The sequence below is a fragment of the Neophocaena asiaeorientalis genome, unplaced genomic scaffold, assembly GCF_003031525.2.
Source record: "Neophocaena asiaeorientalis asiaeorientalis breed wild unplaced genomic scaffold, Neophocaena_asiaeorientalis_V1.1 scaffold694, whole genome shotgun sequence".
Taxonomy (NCBI): Eukaryota; Metazoa; Chordata; class Mammalia; order Artiodactyla; family Phocoenidae; genus Neophocaena; species Neophocaena asiaeorientalis.
In genome coordinates, this window is record NW_020174226.1 from 239330 (window position 1) to 258947 (window position 19618).

Here is a 19618-nt window from a genome sequence, read left to right on the forward strand (position 1 = left end):
TCCCGCCCCAGCCTGGAACCACCAGGGCGCCCACGGATATTTATCCTGGTCCCAAGGATTCTCTGCCTTCTAGTCCAGCCACCGGGCATACAGACCCCTTCTCCCCACCCCAGACCCCGGGACTGTCCATAGAACCAGGCTCCAGGATATCGGGTTCTAGGACCCAGAAGACCCTCTCCGGAGACCCAGCTATTCAGATATCCAGACAAGAGACTAAGCGTGAAATTCTCCAGCAAATCCGATACAGACTTCACTCCACCCTCTAAGTTCCCCTAAGGCCGTGCCCAGAAGGCAAGCCCCCATGCTCCCAGCTCCAGGGAAGCGAGTCCACACTGCCCAGACCCTAGACCTACAGTCTTCTCGGAGAGACTCAACTGTCCAAACCTACATTTTTCAGGTGCAAATTGTGAGTTCCTCTAGTTTCCTCCCTAGGACATTGGCCTCAGTACTTAAACGTCAGGAACCCACCCCAATATTATTTCCAGACCCAGAAATCCAATGGGGCAAGTGTCTCTGGGGAGCATAGTGATTTAATAAATTATGGGATAAAAGAAAAAATATGTACAGGCAGTGGGGTGCAGGGAAACCTCAGATCCTCGAAGGTTGATGATTCAGTTTCTGGAGTAAAATACGGGCAGGATCCTGCCTGGCCGGCCCTCGCACCTTGGGTGGCCACAATTCTGGACCCTCGTTACTTCCTTTCTTCCTCAGAAATCAGCTTGTTTCCTTGAGACCCTGCAGCCTCTTCCTCCCTCAAAAAGCAACAAGGAAATCCTAGATCCCATCCCTCTCCTTCTTCAAGGAACTGGAAATCCAGGATCTGGGCTCCCACCTGACCTCTCTCCCCCTCTGGAAAGCAGGAATTTAGGCTGCCAGCCCCCTCTTCCTGCAGGGCCCAGGAGTGTGGGACCCCAGCCCTCTGCTGTCCCAGGGGTCCAGGTATCTGGGGTGAAGTAGGGATGCAGAATTTGAGTCTAGATGGGCTGGGGTCTCAGCCCTCCCGCAGCTTAGGCCTCTGTAGGAGCTACATTCTCGAAAAGCAGGTTCTCATAGGTGGGCCCCTTCTCAGCGGGCACTGGGGATGACTGTTGCAGAAACCTAAGGATGCACTGGTACAGGAACACATACTGGGCCTGGGGACAGAGCATGGGCAGGTGAGGGTGCGCTACTGAGCCTTGGCCTGCTTTCCTCTGGGGCCCCACCCCACCACACCCACCCTGTGCCCGAGGATCCCCATCACCTCAGTCTGCACCATATGTGGCCGGCTTTCTCACATCTCCATCATGCAGCTGAAGGGTCCCATGAGACCCTCACTCTCCAGCTGCCGCAGCAGGACAACCGGGGCAATGAGGGTGCCCGAGCGGCCCACGCCAGTGCTAGGCGGGGACAAGAAGGGTCAGACCACGGGAGGGGGAGTCTCAGCTGACTGGAGGGATCTGTGTTCGGAGCACCCAGGGGTCAGGGTATTCAGTGAGACTATTCTGGAGGCTACAGTGTTAAGTGGGGGTTACTTCATTAAGTAGGAAGTAATAACAAATGACTATGCTCTGTGTTCTATCTACCTGCTAGGCCCTGTTCCAGGTGCCTTACGTGCTTTTTTCACTCCTCCCACTCCTAAGAGGTAGGAACCATTAGTTGAGCATGCCCATTTTACAGACGGGGCAATGGAGGCTGCGTGAGGTGAAGTCGATTGTCCCAGGCCACTCAGCTAGTAAGTGACAGAGCTAGGGTTCATACACGGGAAGATGAGCTCCCAAGCTTGTCATTTAAAAAAAAAATTTAGGGCTTCCCTGGTGACGCAGTGGTTGAGAGTCCGCCTACCAATGCAGGGGACACGGGTTCGTGCCCCGGTCCAGGAAGATCCCACATGCCGTGGAGCAGCTGGGCCAGTGAGCCACGGCCGCTGAGCCTGCGCGGCCGAAGCCTGTGCTCTGCAGTGGAAAAGGCCACGGCAGTGAGAGGCCTGCATATCGCAAAAAAAAAAAAAAAAATTTTTTTTAAACATGAAAATGACCGTTTTATTTTATTTTTCATTAAAAAAAATTTTTTTTGGCCGCGCTGTGAAGCTTGTGGGATCTGGGCCCTCGACAGTGAAAGTGCTGTGTCCTAGCCACTGGACCACCAGGGAAGCCCCCAAGGAGCTGTTTTAAATGTTTCTTAAAACCTTTGGCTGCCTCTCCCTCCTGCTCTTCACCCCTCTTCCCTCCTTCTCCCCATGCATGCATCCTCCTTTACCTCTTTTTCTTTCTTTCCCACCTCTTCACCTTTATCATCATTCTTGACCTGCATCACCGCCCCTTCACCTTCTGCCCTCCCCATCTCCTCCACCTCCTCTAGAAGTTCCTAAGGACCCAGAGAACCCTGGTTTCTGAGCCCCAAGGGGGCGGTTTCCTCACAGACAGAGGGCTCTGGCTGGTCCTCACGGGCAGTGTAAAATGGGGGGGCCTCCCCCCACGGTCTGGTCCAGCCACTGCCGGAGCATCTTCCAGAAGGCCAGCAAGGGGTCTGGGGAGTGGGGGAGGCCATGGTCTGGCCAGGTCACATAGTGGAACTGACGCACAGATAAAGTCTTCTGCTCTTGCATCTAGACGGAGGGGAGTTGGGGGGCGCTCAGGACCCGGGGGCTGGTTTCTGACCGGTGGGGACATCCCTGGGGCACATTGTGGTCTCTTGCGGGAGTGGCGGAAGCTTAGACTTCATGGGGAGCTCTGGGGAGGGGACTGCCTGGAATATCACGGGGGATGAACTGAGGGTCAAGGTGGGGCTGAAGGGGTGGGATGGGGGCTTACATGCCAGAGCTTCAGGTTTCGTACTGTCCAGTTCTCCATCACCTCCTCACCCACCAGGGTCACATGGGTGCAGGGCTGGGCGTCTAGAGGCCAGTAACGCTCACACTTCACCTGGGGGAAGACTGGGGTGGGTCAGAGTACAGGAGGCCCCAGAGCACCTTCCCTGGTGCCCCTCCGCAGGGTGCTCTTGTATTCAGTGCCGGGGAATCCCCCCTGCTCTGGTGACAAGGCAGGACCCACAGGCAGCCAGGTGTAGATTCATCCCAGCCGGGAGGACTCCTCTTTCACAAGGTCCTTGAGATCAGCTTCACCCTGTAAGTGGACAAATGGGTGGACTGGGGGAGACAGGAAAGTTGGGGCTGTGGTGGAGGGAATCAGTGAGGTCTAAGTCAAGGTCTACCCTGGGATCAGTGTCTGGGGCAGGGTCACGGGCTGGAGCTCAGGGGTCAGCACCCAGGACCCAGGTGTCCTCTCACCTGGGCAGACTCCACGCAGTTGGTCAGTATGAGCAGTGTGGGGCTCCGCTGCCCCTACACCAGGCGCCAGAAATCGCCCACAGTGTGGGGAAGGGGGCCCTGGACTGCAATGAACTCCCGGAGGCTCCAGAGACCCTGGCTGAGGAAAACAGGTAGGTCACATCCCGCCTCATCTGGCCCTCGTCTTCCGAGGCTCATTCAGCATCCTCCTGGCTCCCAACCGCAGCCTTACAGGGATGCAGCTGGCGTTGATGTACTCAGAGCCCGGCTCCCCAGGGAGGGGCGTCAGGGGCACATGGGACCAGTCATCTAGGGGAAGAGGCCGGCATTAGTGATGCAGGGGGCAGGGTGGGAGACCCGGGGACAGAGGTCACGCCGACACGTCACGCTGCACACAGACAAGGGGAGCTGGGAGAGGGTCTGAGGGACCTCGGGCGGGAGGAGCCGGGCTGGGGTTTCTCAGCTCACAGGGGCAAGAGCTTTGTCTCTCACGGGTAATAAGGGGCAAGGGTCAGGCCTGGGATGTTGACAAAGTCACGGCTGAGAACAAAGTCAGCAGAGGCTCGTGACTCACAGGGCAGCACGTTTCTGTAACGGTTCTTGGCGCTGTTCTCCGGAGCTGAGGCCACCGTCTGGGACTGGCTGTGGTCCTCCAGGGCCGGCTGCTCGGGCCGAAGTGAGGGGAGGGTGCACAGATGCTGGATTTTCTCTGCCCTCCCCCAGGGATACCCGCGTTGCTCCCTCCGCCTTCCTAAGTGCCACCCCACTCACCCCTTACACCCTGGAATTCTGTAGCACCTACAGAAATAGGACAAGTAGGACTTCCCTGGTGGCGCAGTGGTTAAGAATCTGCCTGCCAATGCAGCGGACACAGATTCGAGCCCTGGTTTGGGAAGATCCCATGTGCCGTGGAGCAACTAAGCCCATGAGCCATAACTAGAAAAAGCCTGCGCACAGCAACGAAGACCGAACGCAGCCAAAAATAAATAAATAAATAAATTTATTTTTAAAAAAAGAAAGAAAGAAATAGGACGAGTGTGTGCACCATCCCCGGGGGGGGGCGCATTTTGGAGGAAGGGCAGGAGGATGGGGACTGGAGAGGTAGGTGAGAGAGGAGGGGTCAGGGGAAAACCAAGGTGTTGCTTTAGGATTAACCCATCCAACCAACACTACAGTAAGAGTTCAGTGAGTCAAGAAGGTGGATAATCATGGCTGAGAATTTCTGTATGAGCCACCCAAGTATGTATCCCTGCTTCTGTTCAATCCCAAAGGGGTGGAAAGGTCTCCGTGGGCACGTGGGGCTCCGCTCGGCTCCCTCTGTTCTCACCCGACCTGGTACTCCTCAGCAAAGCCACAGCCGCTGTCCTCGTGTTTCCTGACGTGGTTAGCCAAGTCTTCAGCCAGGACGTCCCCTGGGAAGCTGTGGGGGAAGAGGGGCACACAACCTCCTTTAACCTTGTGCGCTTGGGATAAAAGAAAAGGATTTTGTGTTTTGTTTTCTTTTTTTTACTTCCCCAGGACTTATTTATCTTATAACTGGAAGTTTGTACCTTTGATCACCTTCACCCATTTCACCCTCTGCCTCTGGTAACCACCAGCCTGTTCTGTGTATCTACGAGTTCGAGGTTTTTTTAATTTTTAAATTTTGGCCACGTCGCACCGTTTGTGGGATCTTAGTTCCCCGACCAGGGATCGAATCCGGGACCCTGGAAGTGAAAGCACCGAATCCTAACCACTGGACCCCCAGGGAATTCTCTCGAGTTTTTTTTTTTTTAGAGTCCACACACAGGAAGTCCCCTGCATACGAAACTTCAAGTTGTGAACTTTCAAAGACGCGCATGTCCAATCACATCAGGCGTGACATTGCAGCTTGCCCTCCGTCTCCTATGGCTGAGGATCCTTCAGCTCTGCCATCTCCCACCTCCTCTCCCTCCTCCAGTCAGTAACCCTTCTTTCCTGTTCACTCAGTGCCAGCCCCGGGATGCCAGCTATTATACTGTACTACTGTACTTTTCAAGGTACTGTTCTGTAAGATTAAAAAGGTTTTATTTTTTGTGTTTGCTTGTTTTCATGTATTATTTGTGTGAAAAGTATCATACACCTATTACAGTACAGTACTATAGAGCCAATGGTGTTAGTTGGGTACCTAGGCTAACTTTGTTGGACTTAAGAACACAGTCTTGGAACGGAACTCATTTGTGTGTAAGGGGCTTACTGTATAAGTGTTATCTCATACAGTATTTGTCTTTCTCTGTCTGACTTATCTCACTTAGCATAATGCCCTCAAGGTCCATCCATGTTGCCACAAATGGCATTACTTCATTCTTTTTTACGGCTGAATAATATTCCATTCTATATGTATATTACACCTTTAAAAAATTTATTTATTTATTTCGGCTGCGTTGGGTCTTTTGTCGCTGTGAATGGGCTTTCTCTAGCTGCAGTGAGCGGAGGCTACTCTTCGTTGCGGTGCGAGGGCTCCTCATTGCAATGGCTTCTCTTGTTGCGGAGCACAGGCTCTAGGCACACGGGCTTCAGTAGTTGTGGCGCACGGGCTTAGTTGCTCCATGGTATGTGGGATCTTCCTGGACCAGGGCTCGAACCCGTGTCCCCTGCATTGGCAGGTGGATTCTTAACCACTGCGCCACCAGGGAAGCCCTATATTACACCTTCTTTATTCAGTCATCCGTTGATAGACACTTAGGTTGTTTCCATATCTTGGCTATTGTGGGTAATGCTACTATGAACATGGGAGTGCAGATATCTTTTCAAGTTAGTGATGTTGTTTCTGATTCATCAATTCCATTTGTAGGTACATATCCAAAAGAATTGAAAGCGAGGTCTCAGATATTTGTACACCCATGTTCATAGCAGCATTATTCACAGGAGCTAAAAAGAGGAAGCAAACCAAGTGCCCATTGATAGATGAATGGATAAAGAAGATGTGGTCTAACCATACAATGGAATATTATTCTTCCTAAGGAAGGAAGGAAATTCTGACACATACAACAACATGGATGAACCTGGAGGGCATTATGCTGAGTGAAATGAGCCAGTCACAAGAGGACACATAAAAGGACAAATACGGGCTTCCCGGGTGGCACAGTGGTTGAGAGTCCGCCTGCCGATGCAGGGGACACGGGTTCGTGCCCCGGTCCGGGAATATCCCACATGCCGTGGAGCGGCTGGTCCCGTGAGCCATGGCCGCTGAGCCTGCGCGTCCGGAGCCTGCGCGTCCGGAGCCTGTGCTCCGCAACGGGAGAGGCCACAAGAGTAAGAGGCCCGCGTACCGCAAAAACAAACAGACAAACAAACAAACAAACAAAAAGGACAAATACGATTCCACCTATATGAGGCAGTCATCAAATTCAGACAACCAGAAAGTAGAAGGGTGGTTTCCAGGGGCTGGGAGATGGGGGAAATGGGGAGTTAGTGTTTGATGTGTACAGAGTTTCAGTTTTGCAGGATGAAGAGAGTTCTACGGGGAATCCCCTGGCGGTCCAGTGGTTAGGACTCCGCGATTTCACTGCTGAGGGTGTGGGTTCAATCTCTGGTCGGGGAACTAAGATCCCACAAGCCATGTGGCGTGACCAAAATAAATAAATAAATAAATAAGTTTTTTTAAAAAAGAGTTCTATGGATGGACGTGGTGATGGTTGCACAACAACGTGAATGGACTTAATGCCACTGAAATGCACACGTAAAAATGGCTGAGGTGGTAAATTTGTTATCTGGAGGTTATTTGTTGTTTTTTTTTTTTAACCACAATCAAAATTTGTTTTGACTCAAAAAAAAGGAAAGGGTATTTCTTCTCCCACTTAGGACCACTGCCCTTCTCTGGGCCCCAATTCCCTGTGGCCCTCTCTAGCCATGGTTCTTCCCTCTCTGCTGTATCTCTCCCCTCTCCTCTTTCCCTTTTGTGTGTAAACATGCTAATCTTACTTCTGTATTAAAGAAAGAATCCTTTGACCTCCTGTGGCTCCAGCTCCAGCTCTTTGTCTCTCTTCCCCTTGTAGTATAGTGTTATATATATGATGTGATATATACAGTCTTGACTCAGTTTTGATACCCTGGTTGGAGGTTCGTCAATTTACCTTCTTCTTTTTTGCGTGACTGGTATTTTTTACAGTTTTGTTTATTTATTTGGCCACGCTGCGTGGCTTGTGGGAGATACCCGACCAGCGATTGAACCCGGGCCTAGCAGTGAAAGCCTGGAATCTTGACCACTGGACCGCCAGGCATTTCCCCAGTTCTCCTTCTTGAGAAGATGATTAAATCCACACCCTCACCACCTCCCCTTTGGGGATCCATCTGCTGGAATCCCCGCCAGGAACAGGGGACAGAGTCCACTGAAATGATTCAAACTAAACCCGTTTGCCTTGGATTGCCCACTTCTTGCTGCAGAAACCACAGTAAAGCCTCTTCCTCAGGTGTTCCCCGACCTCCCAGCTGACCCTGGTGCTTCTCTGCATGGCCTTGCTTGGTGTAACGTGTAATCCCTCTCCTGGGATCTGTGATTGTAATGAACTATCTTTCAGTGGTGTCTGTCTCTGGATCCACTGGCCTTATCACACCTAAACAATAAGACGACCTATGAAAACACACCTTCACATTCAAACTTCTCACACCGACCAGTTTTCTCTGCTTCCTTCCCACCCTTCACCATGGCCTGGTGTCTCCACCAGACTACAGGGGAAGAAGGACTTTTTTCAAAGTCCCCTATCTTATTTGCCTCCTTATCACCAATTCCAAAGGCCACCTCTCGGTGCTCAGCAGCTTTTCACACCTTTGACCGCGCCTTCCTTTCTTCCGGATCCACCCTCTTCCTGAACACCCTCTCCTGGTTGGCACCATCACCGTCCCTCTGACTGCTGCTTCTCCATCTCCTTGGTGGGCCCCTGTCCTCTGCCCATCCTAAAAGGTGGGCATCCCCAGAAGCCCATCCTCAATCCCCCCTTTCTCACTGGACACACACTTCTTATGGGGTTTGTCCATTTCCTTAGCTTCGCTTTCCATCCATTCATCTGTGATTTTTGAATCTCCATTGCCAGTCCCTACTTCTCCCCTTCCCGAGCTTCAGAGCTGTTTTCCCACCTGCCTCCTGGAATCTCCACCTGTGTGTCCTCGAGGGTCATCGCTGGGACATCCAAACACGCACATTGAGGTTGAGGAGGGCAAGATGCTCAGCATACAGGTGGGGCCAGACTTGGAATCCAATGGGTGCAGTGATTTGTTGCAGATGCCATATAATGGACACAGGGTAAGGAGGGGAAAGGTCGCAGGGTGAGTGGGGTGGGACGCTGGCCAGGACAGATTCTATGGCGAAGGAGAAACTGGACACCATCGTACTTACTCTCCCTCAAGCCCCTGCCTCTGATGGCCACGCCCTCAGTTTATGCCTCTTTCTTTTACATCCAGGCCGTCTCACCTGGTTTCGCAACATCCCTTAACTCCCTGGTCTATCTCTCCTCTATTGATCCCTGGGGATCATTCTGACATAGAGATTTGATGATTGACCCGACCTAAAGGGGACTCAGAGTGATGAAGACATCTGCACAAACGTTTTTCTGAACCACGGAGCTCTGTATCCAACAGCCCATTCAGCGCTTTCACTCACATGTCTGACAAGCATCCCCGAATCAGTGTGTCCACCACTGAGCTCCTGATACTTTCCCCCACACCTGCACCCCGCATAGTCATTCTGTCTCAAGTAATGGCCATTCCAGCCTCCCTGGGGCTCAGGCTGAATTCCTTGGGTTCACTCTTGAGCCCTCTCTGAATCCCACACCATACATCCATTCTTTAACCAGGTCTGCTCTTCAAACACTCAAACGGCATCTTGAATCTGATTCCCTCTAACTGTTTCCTGCTCCAAGACATAACAGACATCTGGATTATATACAGACGTCTTCCTTTGCTTCCCTACTTTTGCCTTTGCTTCATAAAAATGTGAGACTGTGTCACAGGTCTATTGAAAACCTCCAAAAACTCCCATCTCAGGATAAAACCAAAGTCCCCACTATCATCTACAAGGCCCAACCTGATCTGATCCCACCTGGTAGCTCTCCGACCTCCTTTCCTACCCCACCCCCACCCCCACCCCGCCTCATCCACTCTGCTCAGTCTCAGAGACACAGCACGTTCTCCAAACACGCCAAGCCTGTGCCTGCCTCGGGGCCATCGCACTTGCTGATCTCCCCGCCTGGAATGCCTTTTCCCCAGATGGGCACAGGACTCTTGCCCTCACTTGCTTCAGGTCTGTCCTCAAATGACTTCGTCTCAGTCATCTTCTTAGTAAGGCCTCTCCTGGACACTCTATTTAAAATATTCCTCCACCCTTCCTGCCTCCACCTCTTGCTTTATTTGTCTCCAAGTAAGCATCACGTTCTTTATCATCTTGGTTTTGTTTTTTGTGTGTTTGTTTGTTTTGGCCGCGCTGCGCGGCTTGCAGGATCTTAGTTTCCCCAACCAGGGATTGAACCCATGCCCCCTGCAGTGGAAGCGTGGAGTCGTAACAAGTGGACTGCCAGGGAATTCCTAATCATCTTGTTTATTAATGGCTGCTTGTGCTAGAATGTAAGCTCCACAAGGGCAGGAATCTTTGTTTCAGCCAGTTTCCTCGGCACCTAGAACAGTGCCTGACACTTAACAGGGGTTCAGTGAATGTCTTTTTGGATAAATGAATGGAAGTCCCAGGACTGAGACTGAAAGAGATTCCACAGCCACCGGCCCAGGCTGCTTAGGGAGCGGGCAGCGGTGAAGGCATTGCGATCCCTGCCGCAGTGGGGACCTGAGGCTGGTGTGGGTGGGTTCCTCGGCCCTGCCCTCTGACCTATACAGTGACCAGCTGGATTTGACCTGACAGTGAGTCTTTTGAATGCTCCCCAAACCCACTCACCTGAACACCAGATCCCCGGGTGCTGGTTTCTTCTCACTCTTCTCATGCCTGGGAAAAGGACATGCGGAGTGAGGCCAGAACCACGGATCCCCATCTTTCCCCAGGCCCCCTCCCTCCTGGCGCCCGATGAGCCCTGTGCCAAGTCTCACCTCCTCTTCGGGAAGAAAACCAGCAGGCCCACCAGGATGAGAAACAGAAGGGGACTGACTGTGGCTCCCACGATGGCCCCTGGGGGAAGGAGGCGTGGTGGGCTGTGAGAGCCTAGGTCTGCTCTCCTGCTGTCTCATCTCCCCTACCTCTGTCCTCACCCAGAGGGTCTAGAGGGTAGCTTTGAGGGCAGAGAAGGGAAAGGAGAAAGCTTCTGGATGGAGCCCTACCTCCCGCCCAACCTCTTCCCCTTTAGGTCCGCACTTCCCGAGGAGCCTGATCCAAAGGCATCACTTTCTCAAGTGACCTGGTTGTTAGAGAGTGACCCTTCCCCAATTCGGCCTAGACTAGTCGTTCTCAGAGAGGGCGATTTTGCCCTCCAGCTGACATCCGGCAATGTCTGGAGACGCTTCTGGTTGTTACAGCTGCGATGGTGGTGCCACTGGCATCTAGTGGCTGGAGGCCGGGGATGCTGCTTACAGCATCTTACAATGCCCAGGGCAGCCTCCCCTCCCCATCAGAAAGAGTGATCCAGTCCAGGATCCAAGAGGAACCTGTCTTCTCAGAGACCCTTCTTGCTAAACCAGAGAATCCTGGACAGTGGGACCCACTGAGCCCAGTTTGGAACAGCATCCATTTATCAGTACACCAAACTCCAGTGTCTCCAGATCAGAGACCCCATCTCATAAGAGGCTTTCATTCCTAGGAAATGGTTGACAGGGCCCAGGGAGGCCCATGACCACGGTCAATGGTACATGATCAAAGATTTCCTGAGTGTGAGGTTCAAACTTCTTCAAATACCCCACTGGTGGGTGAAAAATGGTGCGGCAGTGTTGGAAAAAACTTTGGCAGTTCTTCAAAAGATTAAACACGGACTTACCATGGGATCTAACAACTCCACTCCTGGGTATACACCCAAGAAAAATGAAGACATACGTCCACATGGAAACCTGCACACGAATGTTCAAGAGCATTACTCATAATAGCCAAAAAGTAGAAATGGCCCAACAGATCCATCAAACAGATGGATACACAAAATGTGGTCTATCCACACAATGAAATCTTATTTTGGCAATAAAAAGTAATGAAGCACTGATACACACTAGAACAGTGGATGAACCTTAAAAACATTATACTAAGTGAGAGAAGCCAGTCAAAGAGGACCACATATTGTGTGATTGTATTTTTAGGAAAGCTCTAAAAGAGGCACATCTATGGAGACAGAAGCAGATTAGAGATTGCCAATGGCTGGTTGGTGGGGGATTGGGGAAATTAGGGGGTGATGGCTTAAGGAGATGACTTTTCTTTATGGGTTAATGAAAATATTCTAAAATTGCTGGTAATAATGGTTGCAAATATACTAGAAGTCAGTGAGCTGTACACTTTCAGTGGGTGAACTGTTGTATGTTATAGGAATTACAACTCAATAGAGCTGTTTAAAAGAAAGCAGGAAATAAAACACAAACAAAAAGGACTCCATGGGTTGGTGAGACTGTCTCATAACAGGGTGTGAAGGGGTCTGGAGAGAATGTCATTGTATCAATAGCTCTCTGTCCCCGTGGGGCTCTGCTCACCTGCGCTCTCGGTGTGGCAGGTCACGGAGGCAGACTGGGCCCTCATTCCTTCCCAGACGGTCGTGATGGTGGCTGAGTAGGACTGAGCCGGCCTAAGTCCCGACACCCACATGTCTCTCCCACAAGAGGAGCTGTCCTGGAGTCCCGCTGCCCGCCCACCTCCAACTCAAAGGCCTCATAGCCTCCCAGGGGGCAGGACTAGGTGAGGGTGACTCCGTGCCCCCCCACCCCCTGAGGTGCTGATACAGGAGGTGATGGTGACGGGGTCCAGGGCTGGGTGGAGGGGACAAGAGAAATCAGTAGGCTCCATCCAGGGGGGCTTTCCAACTCCCCACTCCTCACCAGTCAGGCCAGTTCTCTGAGAAATAGCTTATCCCTTCCTTCCCCTAAATCAAAATACCTCTTCGTCCCTCATTATCTGTTGTTCCCAAATAGACATGCCCCCTTAAACTACAACTCCCATGAGCACTTGGACTCTCTGTGTCACTGCAGCTCATGAAGTCATGACCCCATGGCCTGATGGGATTTGGAATCCACTCACCTTCATTGCTCCCAGGTCTGATCTAAGTTACTACCTGGACCTTTACAGGAAACGTTTGCTGGCCCATGACATAGTTATTTTCACCACAACTTTTAGGTTCACAGCAAAACCGAGTAGAAGGTACAGGGATTTCCCATACACCCTCTGCCCCCATCATGCATAACCTCCCCCACTGTCAACATCCCCAAAATGTACAGGTTACCATTGATGAACACAATGATAATCATCCAAAGTCCATATTCCATTCCTTTTAGTGGCTGAATAATATTCCACTCTGTGGATAGATGACAATTTGTTTCTCCATTCACCAGCTTATGGACATTTGGGTTTCCACCTTTTTGGCTGTTAAAAATAATGTTGCTTGAATTCTATGTTTTCAGTTGTATGTTGTATGTACGAAAACATTGTATGTTTTCAGTTCTGTGGGGCCTGCCCCCAGGAGGGGCAAAACTCTCTTTTTACAGACTCCGTGGCTATCCACTTTCTAGCCCGCTCCAGCTGCCAACTCTGTCCACCCCTCCACCACCCAGCTCACAATCCCCTTCAATCTTCCCAGGAGTTTCTCACTGTTTTTGCTGCTCAGTGGACATCAGTCTCTCTGCTCCACGCTTTCCTCTCCTTGTGTGGTTCAAGAACTGAAGCCGTGTTCATTCACCATCTTGAAGCAATTCCCTGCCTGCCTGCAGGTGTTTTCCCAACACCTATGGCTTCCTACAGGCAGGACCACAGGCTCAACCAACACCAGGGACTCCAAGGGCAAACAGCCTCTTCCAGCCCTGGCCAAGCTTACACTGTGGTGAGGAGGCAGACCGGGATGGTAACCGCAGAGTAACATGAAGTGGGCTACAATGGTGAGAGCACCGAGGAAGCATCTGTCCCTTAGTGGGAGGTGACACTGGGGCTGAGTCTTTGTACAAGAGCAGGGTTTGGTCAAGTGAAGAACTGCATTGGGAAGTCATCACAGGCAGAGGGGAGAGCCCATGTCAGGGCTAAGAGGGAGGAGGGGCTGGGGGTAATCTGGGGGGATTTCTGTGTGGCCAGAGCACCAGGTGGAAATGGGACTGGAGGGAGTGACCTTGAAGTAGGGGTCAGGCCACCCGGTCCCAGCCTAGTCTCAATCTATAGTTAGCCTGCGGGGTTGGTGAACACGTGGAGATTGGGGAGAGGAACATTTTCTGGATAGGGCATGGAAGCTCCGTGCCCTCTCCCCACACCTTGCCCTGTGCCTGTGCTTCCATCTGGCTGTTCCTGAGCTACATTCTGTAATAAACCAGTGTTCTAGTAAGCAAAACGTTTTTCTGAGTTCTGTGAGCCGCTCTAGCAAATTAATCCAACCCGAGGAGGGGGGTCTTGGGAACCTCTGATTTATAGCCAGTTGGTCAGAAGCACAGGTTAACAACCTGGGCTTGTGACCGGAATCTGAAGTGGGGGTGGGGGGTAAAAGGTGGCAGTCTTGTAGGACTGAGTCCTTAACCTGTGGGATAGTGTCAGAACTGAGTTGACTTGTAGGTCGCCCAGCTGGTGTTGGAGATTGGCTTATTGGTGAGGGGAGCAAGCCCCACACTGGAATTGAGTGCAGAGTAGTAATTGTTTATCATCATGAAACACAGAAAGCAAAACAACAAGGTCCTATTGTACAGCACAGAGAACTATATTTGATGGGGTTTTTTTTGTTTGTTTTTGTTATTTGGCCACATCACAGGGCATGGGGGATCTTGGTTCCCCAACCAGGGATGGAACTCACGCCCCCTGCATTGTAAGTGAGGAGTCTTAACCACTGGACCACCAGGGAAGTCCCTGGAGAACTATATTCAGTATCCTAGGATAAACCATAATGAAAAAGAGTATTTAAAAAATAATGTTTGTATATGTATAACTGAATCACTTTGCTGTACAGCAGAAATTAACACATTGTAAATCAACTATACTTCAATTTTAAAAAAATTAAAAGAAAAAAAACACTGAAAACAACCCAAATGATTGGAAACACCAACATTTAGAGATGAATTATGGGGAATTGTCTTGCAGTCCAGTGGTTAGGACCCTGCACTTTCACTGCCGAGGGCACGGCTTCAATCCCTGGTCGGGGATCCTGCAAGCCACACGGCGCAGCAAAAAAAAAAAAAAAAAAAAAAGAGAATTATGCTAGTGGTTTCCTTGGGCTGGAGGGGATGGGTGATTTGTAAAAGGCACGGGGTCTCTTCTGGGGGTGATGAAAATGCTCTAAGACTGATTGTGGTGATAGCTGCAAAACTGTGAAAATACTAAAAACCCCATGCACACTTTGAGTGGGCAGTTGGTGGTACATATATGAAGAGTATCTCAATAAAGCTGCGATAACATCGTTTTCAGGAATTGGATATAAATGCCTTCAAACAGAACATGGTCACAGTATAGTGATTACAGACAACAATGCTATATCATAAATTTCAAAGTTGCTGAAAGACTAGATCTTAATTGGTCCCACCACAAAAAAAAAAAATAGGTGTTATGTGATGCCATAGAGATGTCAGCTAACATTACCAGGGTAATAATCATACTGCGATGTGTCAATGCATCAAATCAACACCAGTACACCTTAAAGGTACACAATGTTTTATATCAACTATATCTCAATTTAAAAAAACAGAATATGGGCTTTAGACAGATGGAGGCTGGAAATATTGCTCCTTTAGCACGTTTCCCTGGGGTGGAAGGTTGTTCTGGGGGGCCCTTTAGGAGGGGAGAGGGTGCTCACTTCATTTACCCACCAGTTAGTCTGTCATGAGTCTCCCACCCTTAACGGCTGACAGAGTGATGAGGACCTTGGCAGTGTAAGACGTGGTCATGACCACCAAGTGAGTGTGGGGCTGAAGGAAGGCATCCCAGGCCAACGTGGCACCTGAGATTCTGAAGAGCAGGGCACCCCCACCCAGAACACCTGCCTCCTCTGGCCTGAGGCCTTCCTCTATGGTGAGTGGGGATCCTGGCCTGAAGGCGAGGCAGGGACTAGAAACCAAGGGTGGGCTCTGGAGGTCCCTAAAAACACATCATGGATAAGTCTCCTTTCTGATATGAGTCCCTAAAACACCACATCATGGGTGTATAAGTTCCCTCTCTGCTATAAGAGTCCCTAAAAGCATATCATGTTTGTAGAAGTCCTGTCTCTGCTGTAAGAGCCCCTAAAAATCACATCATGAATGTAGATGTTTCCTCACTGCTATAAGAGTCCCCAAAAGTACATCATGGATGCAGAAGTCTCCTCTCTGCTCTAAGAATCCCTAAAAATCACATCATGGATGTAGAAGTCTCCTCTCTGCTATGAGAGTCCCTAAAAAAATCACATCATGAATGTAGAAGTCTCCTCTCTGCTGTAAGAGTCCCTAAAAGCACATCATGTCTGTAGAAATTGAGCAGGGTTTGGAGAGCAGCTCTGACTGCTTTCTGTCCTCACATGTAGAACCTGAGGCCCAGAGAGGAGCAGTGGGCTATCAAGGTCACAGCCAGGACGAGGGCCATACCCAGGTTCTTTCTTATTTAGTACTCTATTCCCACCGTGTTGCTACCTACCCCTTCCTCCAAGTCTCTTCTTGAGTTTCCTCATCTCCTCAACCCTCTCCTCTCCTGGTACTGTATGTGACTGTCGTCAGTTGAACTGTGGCCCCCAAAGAGATATGCCCAAGTCCTAAGCCCCAGCACCTATGGATGTGATGTTAGTTAGGAATAGCGTCTTCGGAAATGTAATTAGGGATCTTGAGATGAGATCATCCTGGATTTAGGGTGGGCCCTAAATCCAACAACTGGTGTCCTCAGGAGAGGACAGACTCACAGAGGGAGAACACCATGTGAATGTGGCCGGGGCCACCAGGAGCTGGAAGAGGCAGGAAGGACCCTCCCCTAGAGCTTTGGAGGGAGGGCACCCCTACCAACACCATGATTTTGGACTTTTGGCCTCCAGAACTGTGAGAGATTAAATCTGTTGTTTTAAGTCACCCAGTTTATGGTAATTTGTGACAGCAGCCACAGGAAACTAATACATTGACCAAGCTGTCTCCTCCTGGCCTCAAATCTGTAAAATCCTCATCTGTACAATGAGCATAATGAATCCCCACCACCATCAAAGGGCCTGGGGTGGGGGGCGATTGGTTATTCCATATCCCCTAAGTCCTGGGCACCAGGACTGGTCCACAGGGAATCTGCTGTGGGTATAGTTAACAACATTGCGTTGTACATGTGAAAACGTGTTCCAAGGGTAGATCTCACAGCAAGTGTTCAAGGCACAACACTGTGAATGTACTTAGCGTCACTAAGTCATACACTTAGAAGTGGTTAAAATGGTAAATTTTGTGGGAGGAAAAAAAAAAGGAAAACGAACCACTTGCCGTTATTGTGATCACCAAATAATGGAGATGTCACCATTTCAACACCCACTTTACTTAGGCAACAGAAAAACAGATCAGGGCCAGAAACAGTTCTGTGCCTCCAGATAGACTGGCACCGGCAGATGGGAGTCTGGGGGACTGGCTCTCACCCCCAAGGGTGTTTCTCTGGCCTCACTGATCTTGGGGGCCCAGGTCCTTGAGGGAGGAGCGGGGTGGACATCTGCCTGCCTCAGCCCCTGGTCAGTTGGACTTGAGCCTGGGGCTCTGGAAGGCCGACAGGGCGATGAGGATCTGGGCAGCATAATAGGTGGCCATGACCACCAGGTGGGCATGGGGCAGGGGATGGACGAAGAGGTCCCAGGCCAGCACGGCATCTGAAAGCGTGAAGAGCAGGGCGCCCCAGCAGGTACTCCCACCCCTGGCCAAGCCACGCCACAGCATAACGGCCAGGACCAGGGAGTAAGCCGTCAGGGGCAGGACCATGTCAGGCGGGAGGTGCCAAAGCAGGAGGCCATAATATGGGATGGAAGCCAGGAGAATAGGCAGCAGGAGGCCAGGCTTCAGGGGAGTGAGGCCGAAGGCCCAGAGGTAGAGCAGGTGCGCCACGGCGAAGGCAGCCATGCCTGGAGGAGACAGGGGTGGGTGCGCCTGCTGAGACCCCTGCTTCCTGGCATCACCTCGTTGCCCTCAGAGCCTGAGAAAAAGGGCCTTCCCCAAACACCAGCTCCCACCCTGGCCACACCACCCCATCTGCCAGGATGACAATGCTGGCCTCCTTGGTGGTCCTCTTTCCTCCTGCTCTTGGCGCCAGAATGACCTAAAAACGCGCACTGCATTCCATCCTCACTCTGCTCAGAACTGTCCACTGACTGACACCCCATCTTGCTCAGCCCCTAGTCGGCTTCACCCAGCAGGCACACCCACCCCAGGGCTTCTGCACTTGCTGCCCCTCTGCCTGGAAGGGCCTTCCCTGGAAGGGCACCGGGCTGGTACCCTGCACCCGCTTCAAGACTTTACCTTCTCGGCGAGGCTGTCCTCGACCAGCGTACTCAGGACTGTGACCTCTGGACACTCACACAGCCTCAGGTAATGCTGCCCACGCCCTCACGGAAGGAGAGCTCCTCGGGGGCCAAGGTTTGGATATGTCTCCCTCACTGCCGTCCATTTCCCAGTGCCTTTACACGCCAACTGGCTCAAGCACTTGGCAGGGGCTCTGTTGGGGAGTCGCCCCCTGCACCCCGGACACCCCCCCCGCCGGGGTCCAGAAGGGACAACACAACACAGCCCCTCTCACCATGGAGGAAGGCCTCAGGCCAGACGAGGCAGGAGTCCCCCACAGCTGAGCACAGAAGGGCCCCCTGCAGGAGCAAGCTATAGCTCCCGCCGGGGTACACGGTCCACAGGAACACCACCAGGTAGAGGATGGGCAGGCACTTGATCAGGGCACCGACCCAGGATGGCTGGTTCTCAGGGCTCCAGAGGAGAAAGTAGACAGCACAGGTGAGGAAGAACGGGCTCAGCCACCTGCCCACATGCGGCTGCTTCGGGGAACAAAGGAGCCGCTGAGCCACTGGAACTCAGCCCAGCCCCCAGGCCCTGGGACCAGGTTCCAGAACCCTCCTGGCCTTGGTCTCAGCCAGTTCCCAGCCTTTGGGGGTCAGGCCCCACATGGCCAGGAGCTGGGAGTCAGGGCTTCCATCCCACCCCCACCCAGGGACGCCAGCAATGCTGTCCAGGGTAGGGGGGCAGCTGCACAGGGACCAGGACATCCAACCCCACAGAACCCAGCCCCCCAATTCTTCCAGGTCATGTGGGTTCCCAGGAGCCCAGGCCCAGCTCCCACCCCACACTCCGTGGCTCTCACTTGAGCTGAAAAGCGAGGTTTTCCAGGCAGCCCCTCTTCCCGGGTGTCCATGTCAACGTGTGACCCACCCAAAGTGGCCTGCATGTGGGCACCGGTGACTTTGGGGGTGGAGGGGATGGCGTGTGGTTACACGTTAACCCGAGGAGCGTCCTGTGGACTCTGGGACTGATAACAGGGCCCAGGGAGGGGCTGCCCCCACCCTGGGGATGGCCCTGCCTGGCACCCGCTGATAAGGTGCCCACTGGGACCCAGGGGTCTCTCCTTCTCCACAGCCCCCTGCCCCTAGCTTCTTCTCTTGCCTAGGGAGCCATGGCTGCCAACGCCCCTCCCCCTGTGCTGTGCCTGGCAGGTCAGAAGGGAATGGGGTGCGGAATTTCAACGCCCTCCCCTCCATGAGCTGTGGGGAAGGGCAGGGGACCAGAGCCCAGGGACAGGTCGGGAGACTCCCTCCTCCCCTCACCGTCCTCGGCCTTGGCCTTCCCTCAGGAGTGCCCACCACAAACGCCTGCTGAACCAACGGGAAGGAGCTGAACCAGGAGGCCGTGCCAGCCCTCAGCTCCAGGGAAGGCTTCCCGCACATGTCCGCCAGCGCACCTGGTATGTTCTTTACCTTTCCGTTGGAAGACATGGACCCGCTGGGCGCCCACCTGTCTGGCTTGGTTGGCTGCCCCCAACTACCACTGCTCCACCAAGGGGAAAGGGTTCAGGGGACATGGCTTCTGCAACACGCTGGGCAGGTGAGGGGGTGCTGGGAAGGGGGCTGGTTAGAAGCCCACTCACCACACCTCCCAGAGCCTGCGCGTATGGACAGGGGACGGCTCGCTGGGACCAAGACCCACGTGAGGCTGGGTAGTGCTCAGCTCCTCCAGGAAACGCTTAGCAGTCTGAGCAGAAGTTACCCCACAGCAGAGCCTGGAGGTTGAGGACCCTAATTCCATGCTCCAAGGGTCCCACCCCAGAGGCCACGA

At 52.3% G+C, this 19618-nt stretch overlaps 2 protein-coding genes across 3 annotated transcripts; both read right to left on the reverse strand.

The window, feature by feature from the left end:
* Positions 1-1007: 1007 nt before the first annotated feature.
* On the reverse strand, positions 1008-15923 carry PTPRH (protein tyrosine phosphatase receptor type H). Its single transcript, XM_024755205.1, is given in 15 exon segments — positions 1008-1133; positions 1241-1376; positions 2424-2584; positions 2790-2900; positions 3266-3400; positions 3498-3574; positions 3840-3930; positions 4598-4685; positions 10164-10211; positions 10313-10391; positions 11885-12031; positions 12034-12109; positions 12111-12157; positions 15202-15395; positions 15859-15923. Coding segments are annotated over 15 exon segments (1581 nt in total).
* An 895-nt stretch (positions 15924-16818) lies between these two features.
* TMEM86B (transmembrane protein 86B) lies at positions 16819-18810 on the reverse strand. Of its 2 annotated transcripts, none has more exons than XM_024755153.1 (3): positions 18651-18810; positions 18081-18324; positions 16819-17409 (listed from the first exon to the last, which is right to left on the reverse strand). In XM_024755153.1, exons 1-3 carry the CDS (start codon positions 18732-18734, stop codon positions 17027-17029), a joined length of 711 nt encoding a protein of 236 aa, XP_024610921.1. In that variant the 5' UTR covers positions 18735-18810; the 3' UTR covers positions 16819-17026. The 2 variants fall into 2 exon arrangements, with proteins under 2 accessions (XP_024610921.1, XP_024610920.1); XM_024755152.1 differs by having other exon boundaries at positions 18081-18327; positions 18651-18800.
* Positions 18811-19618: the final 808 nt, after the last annotated feature.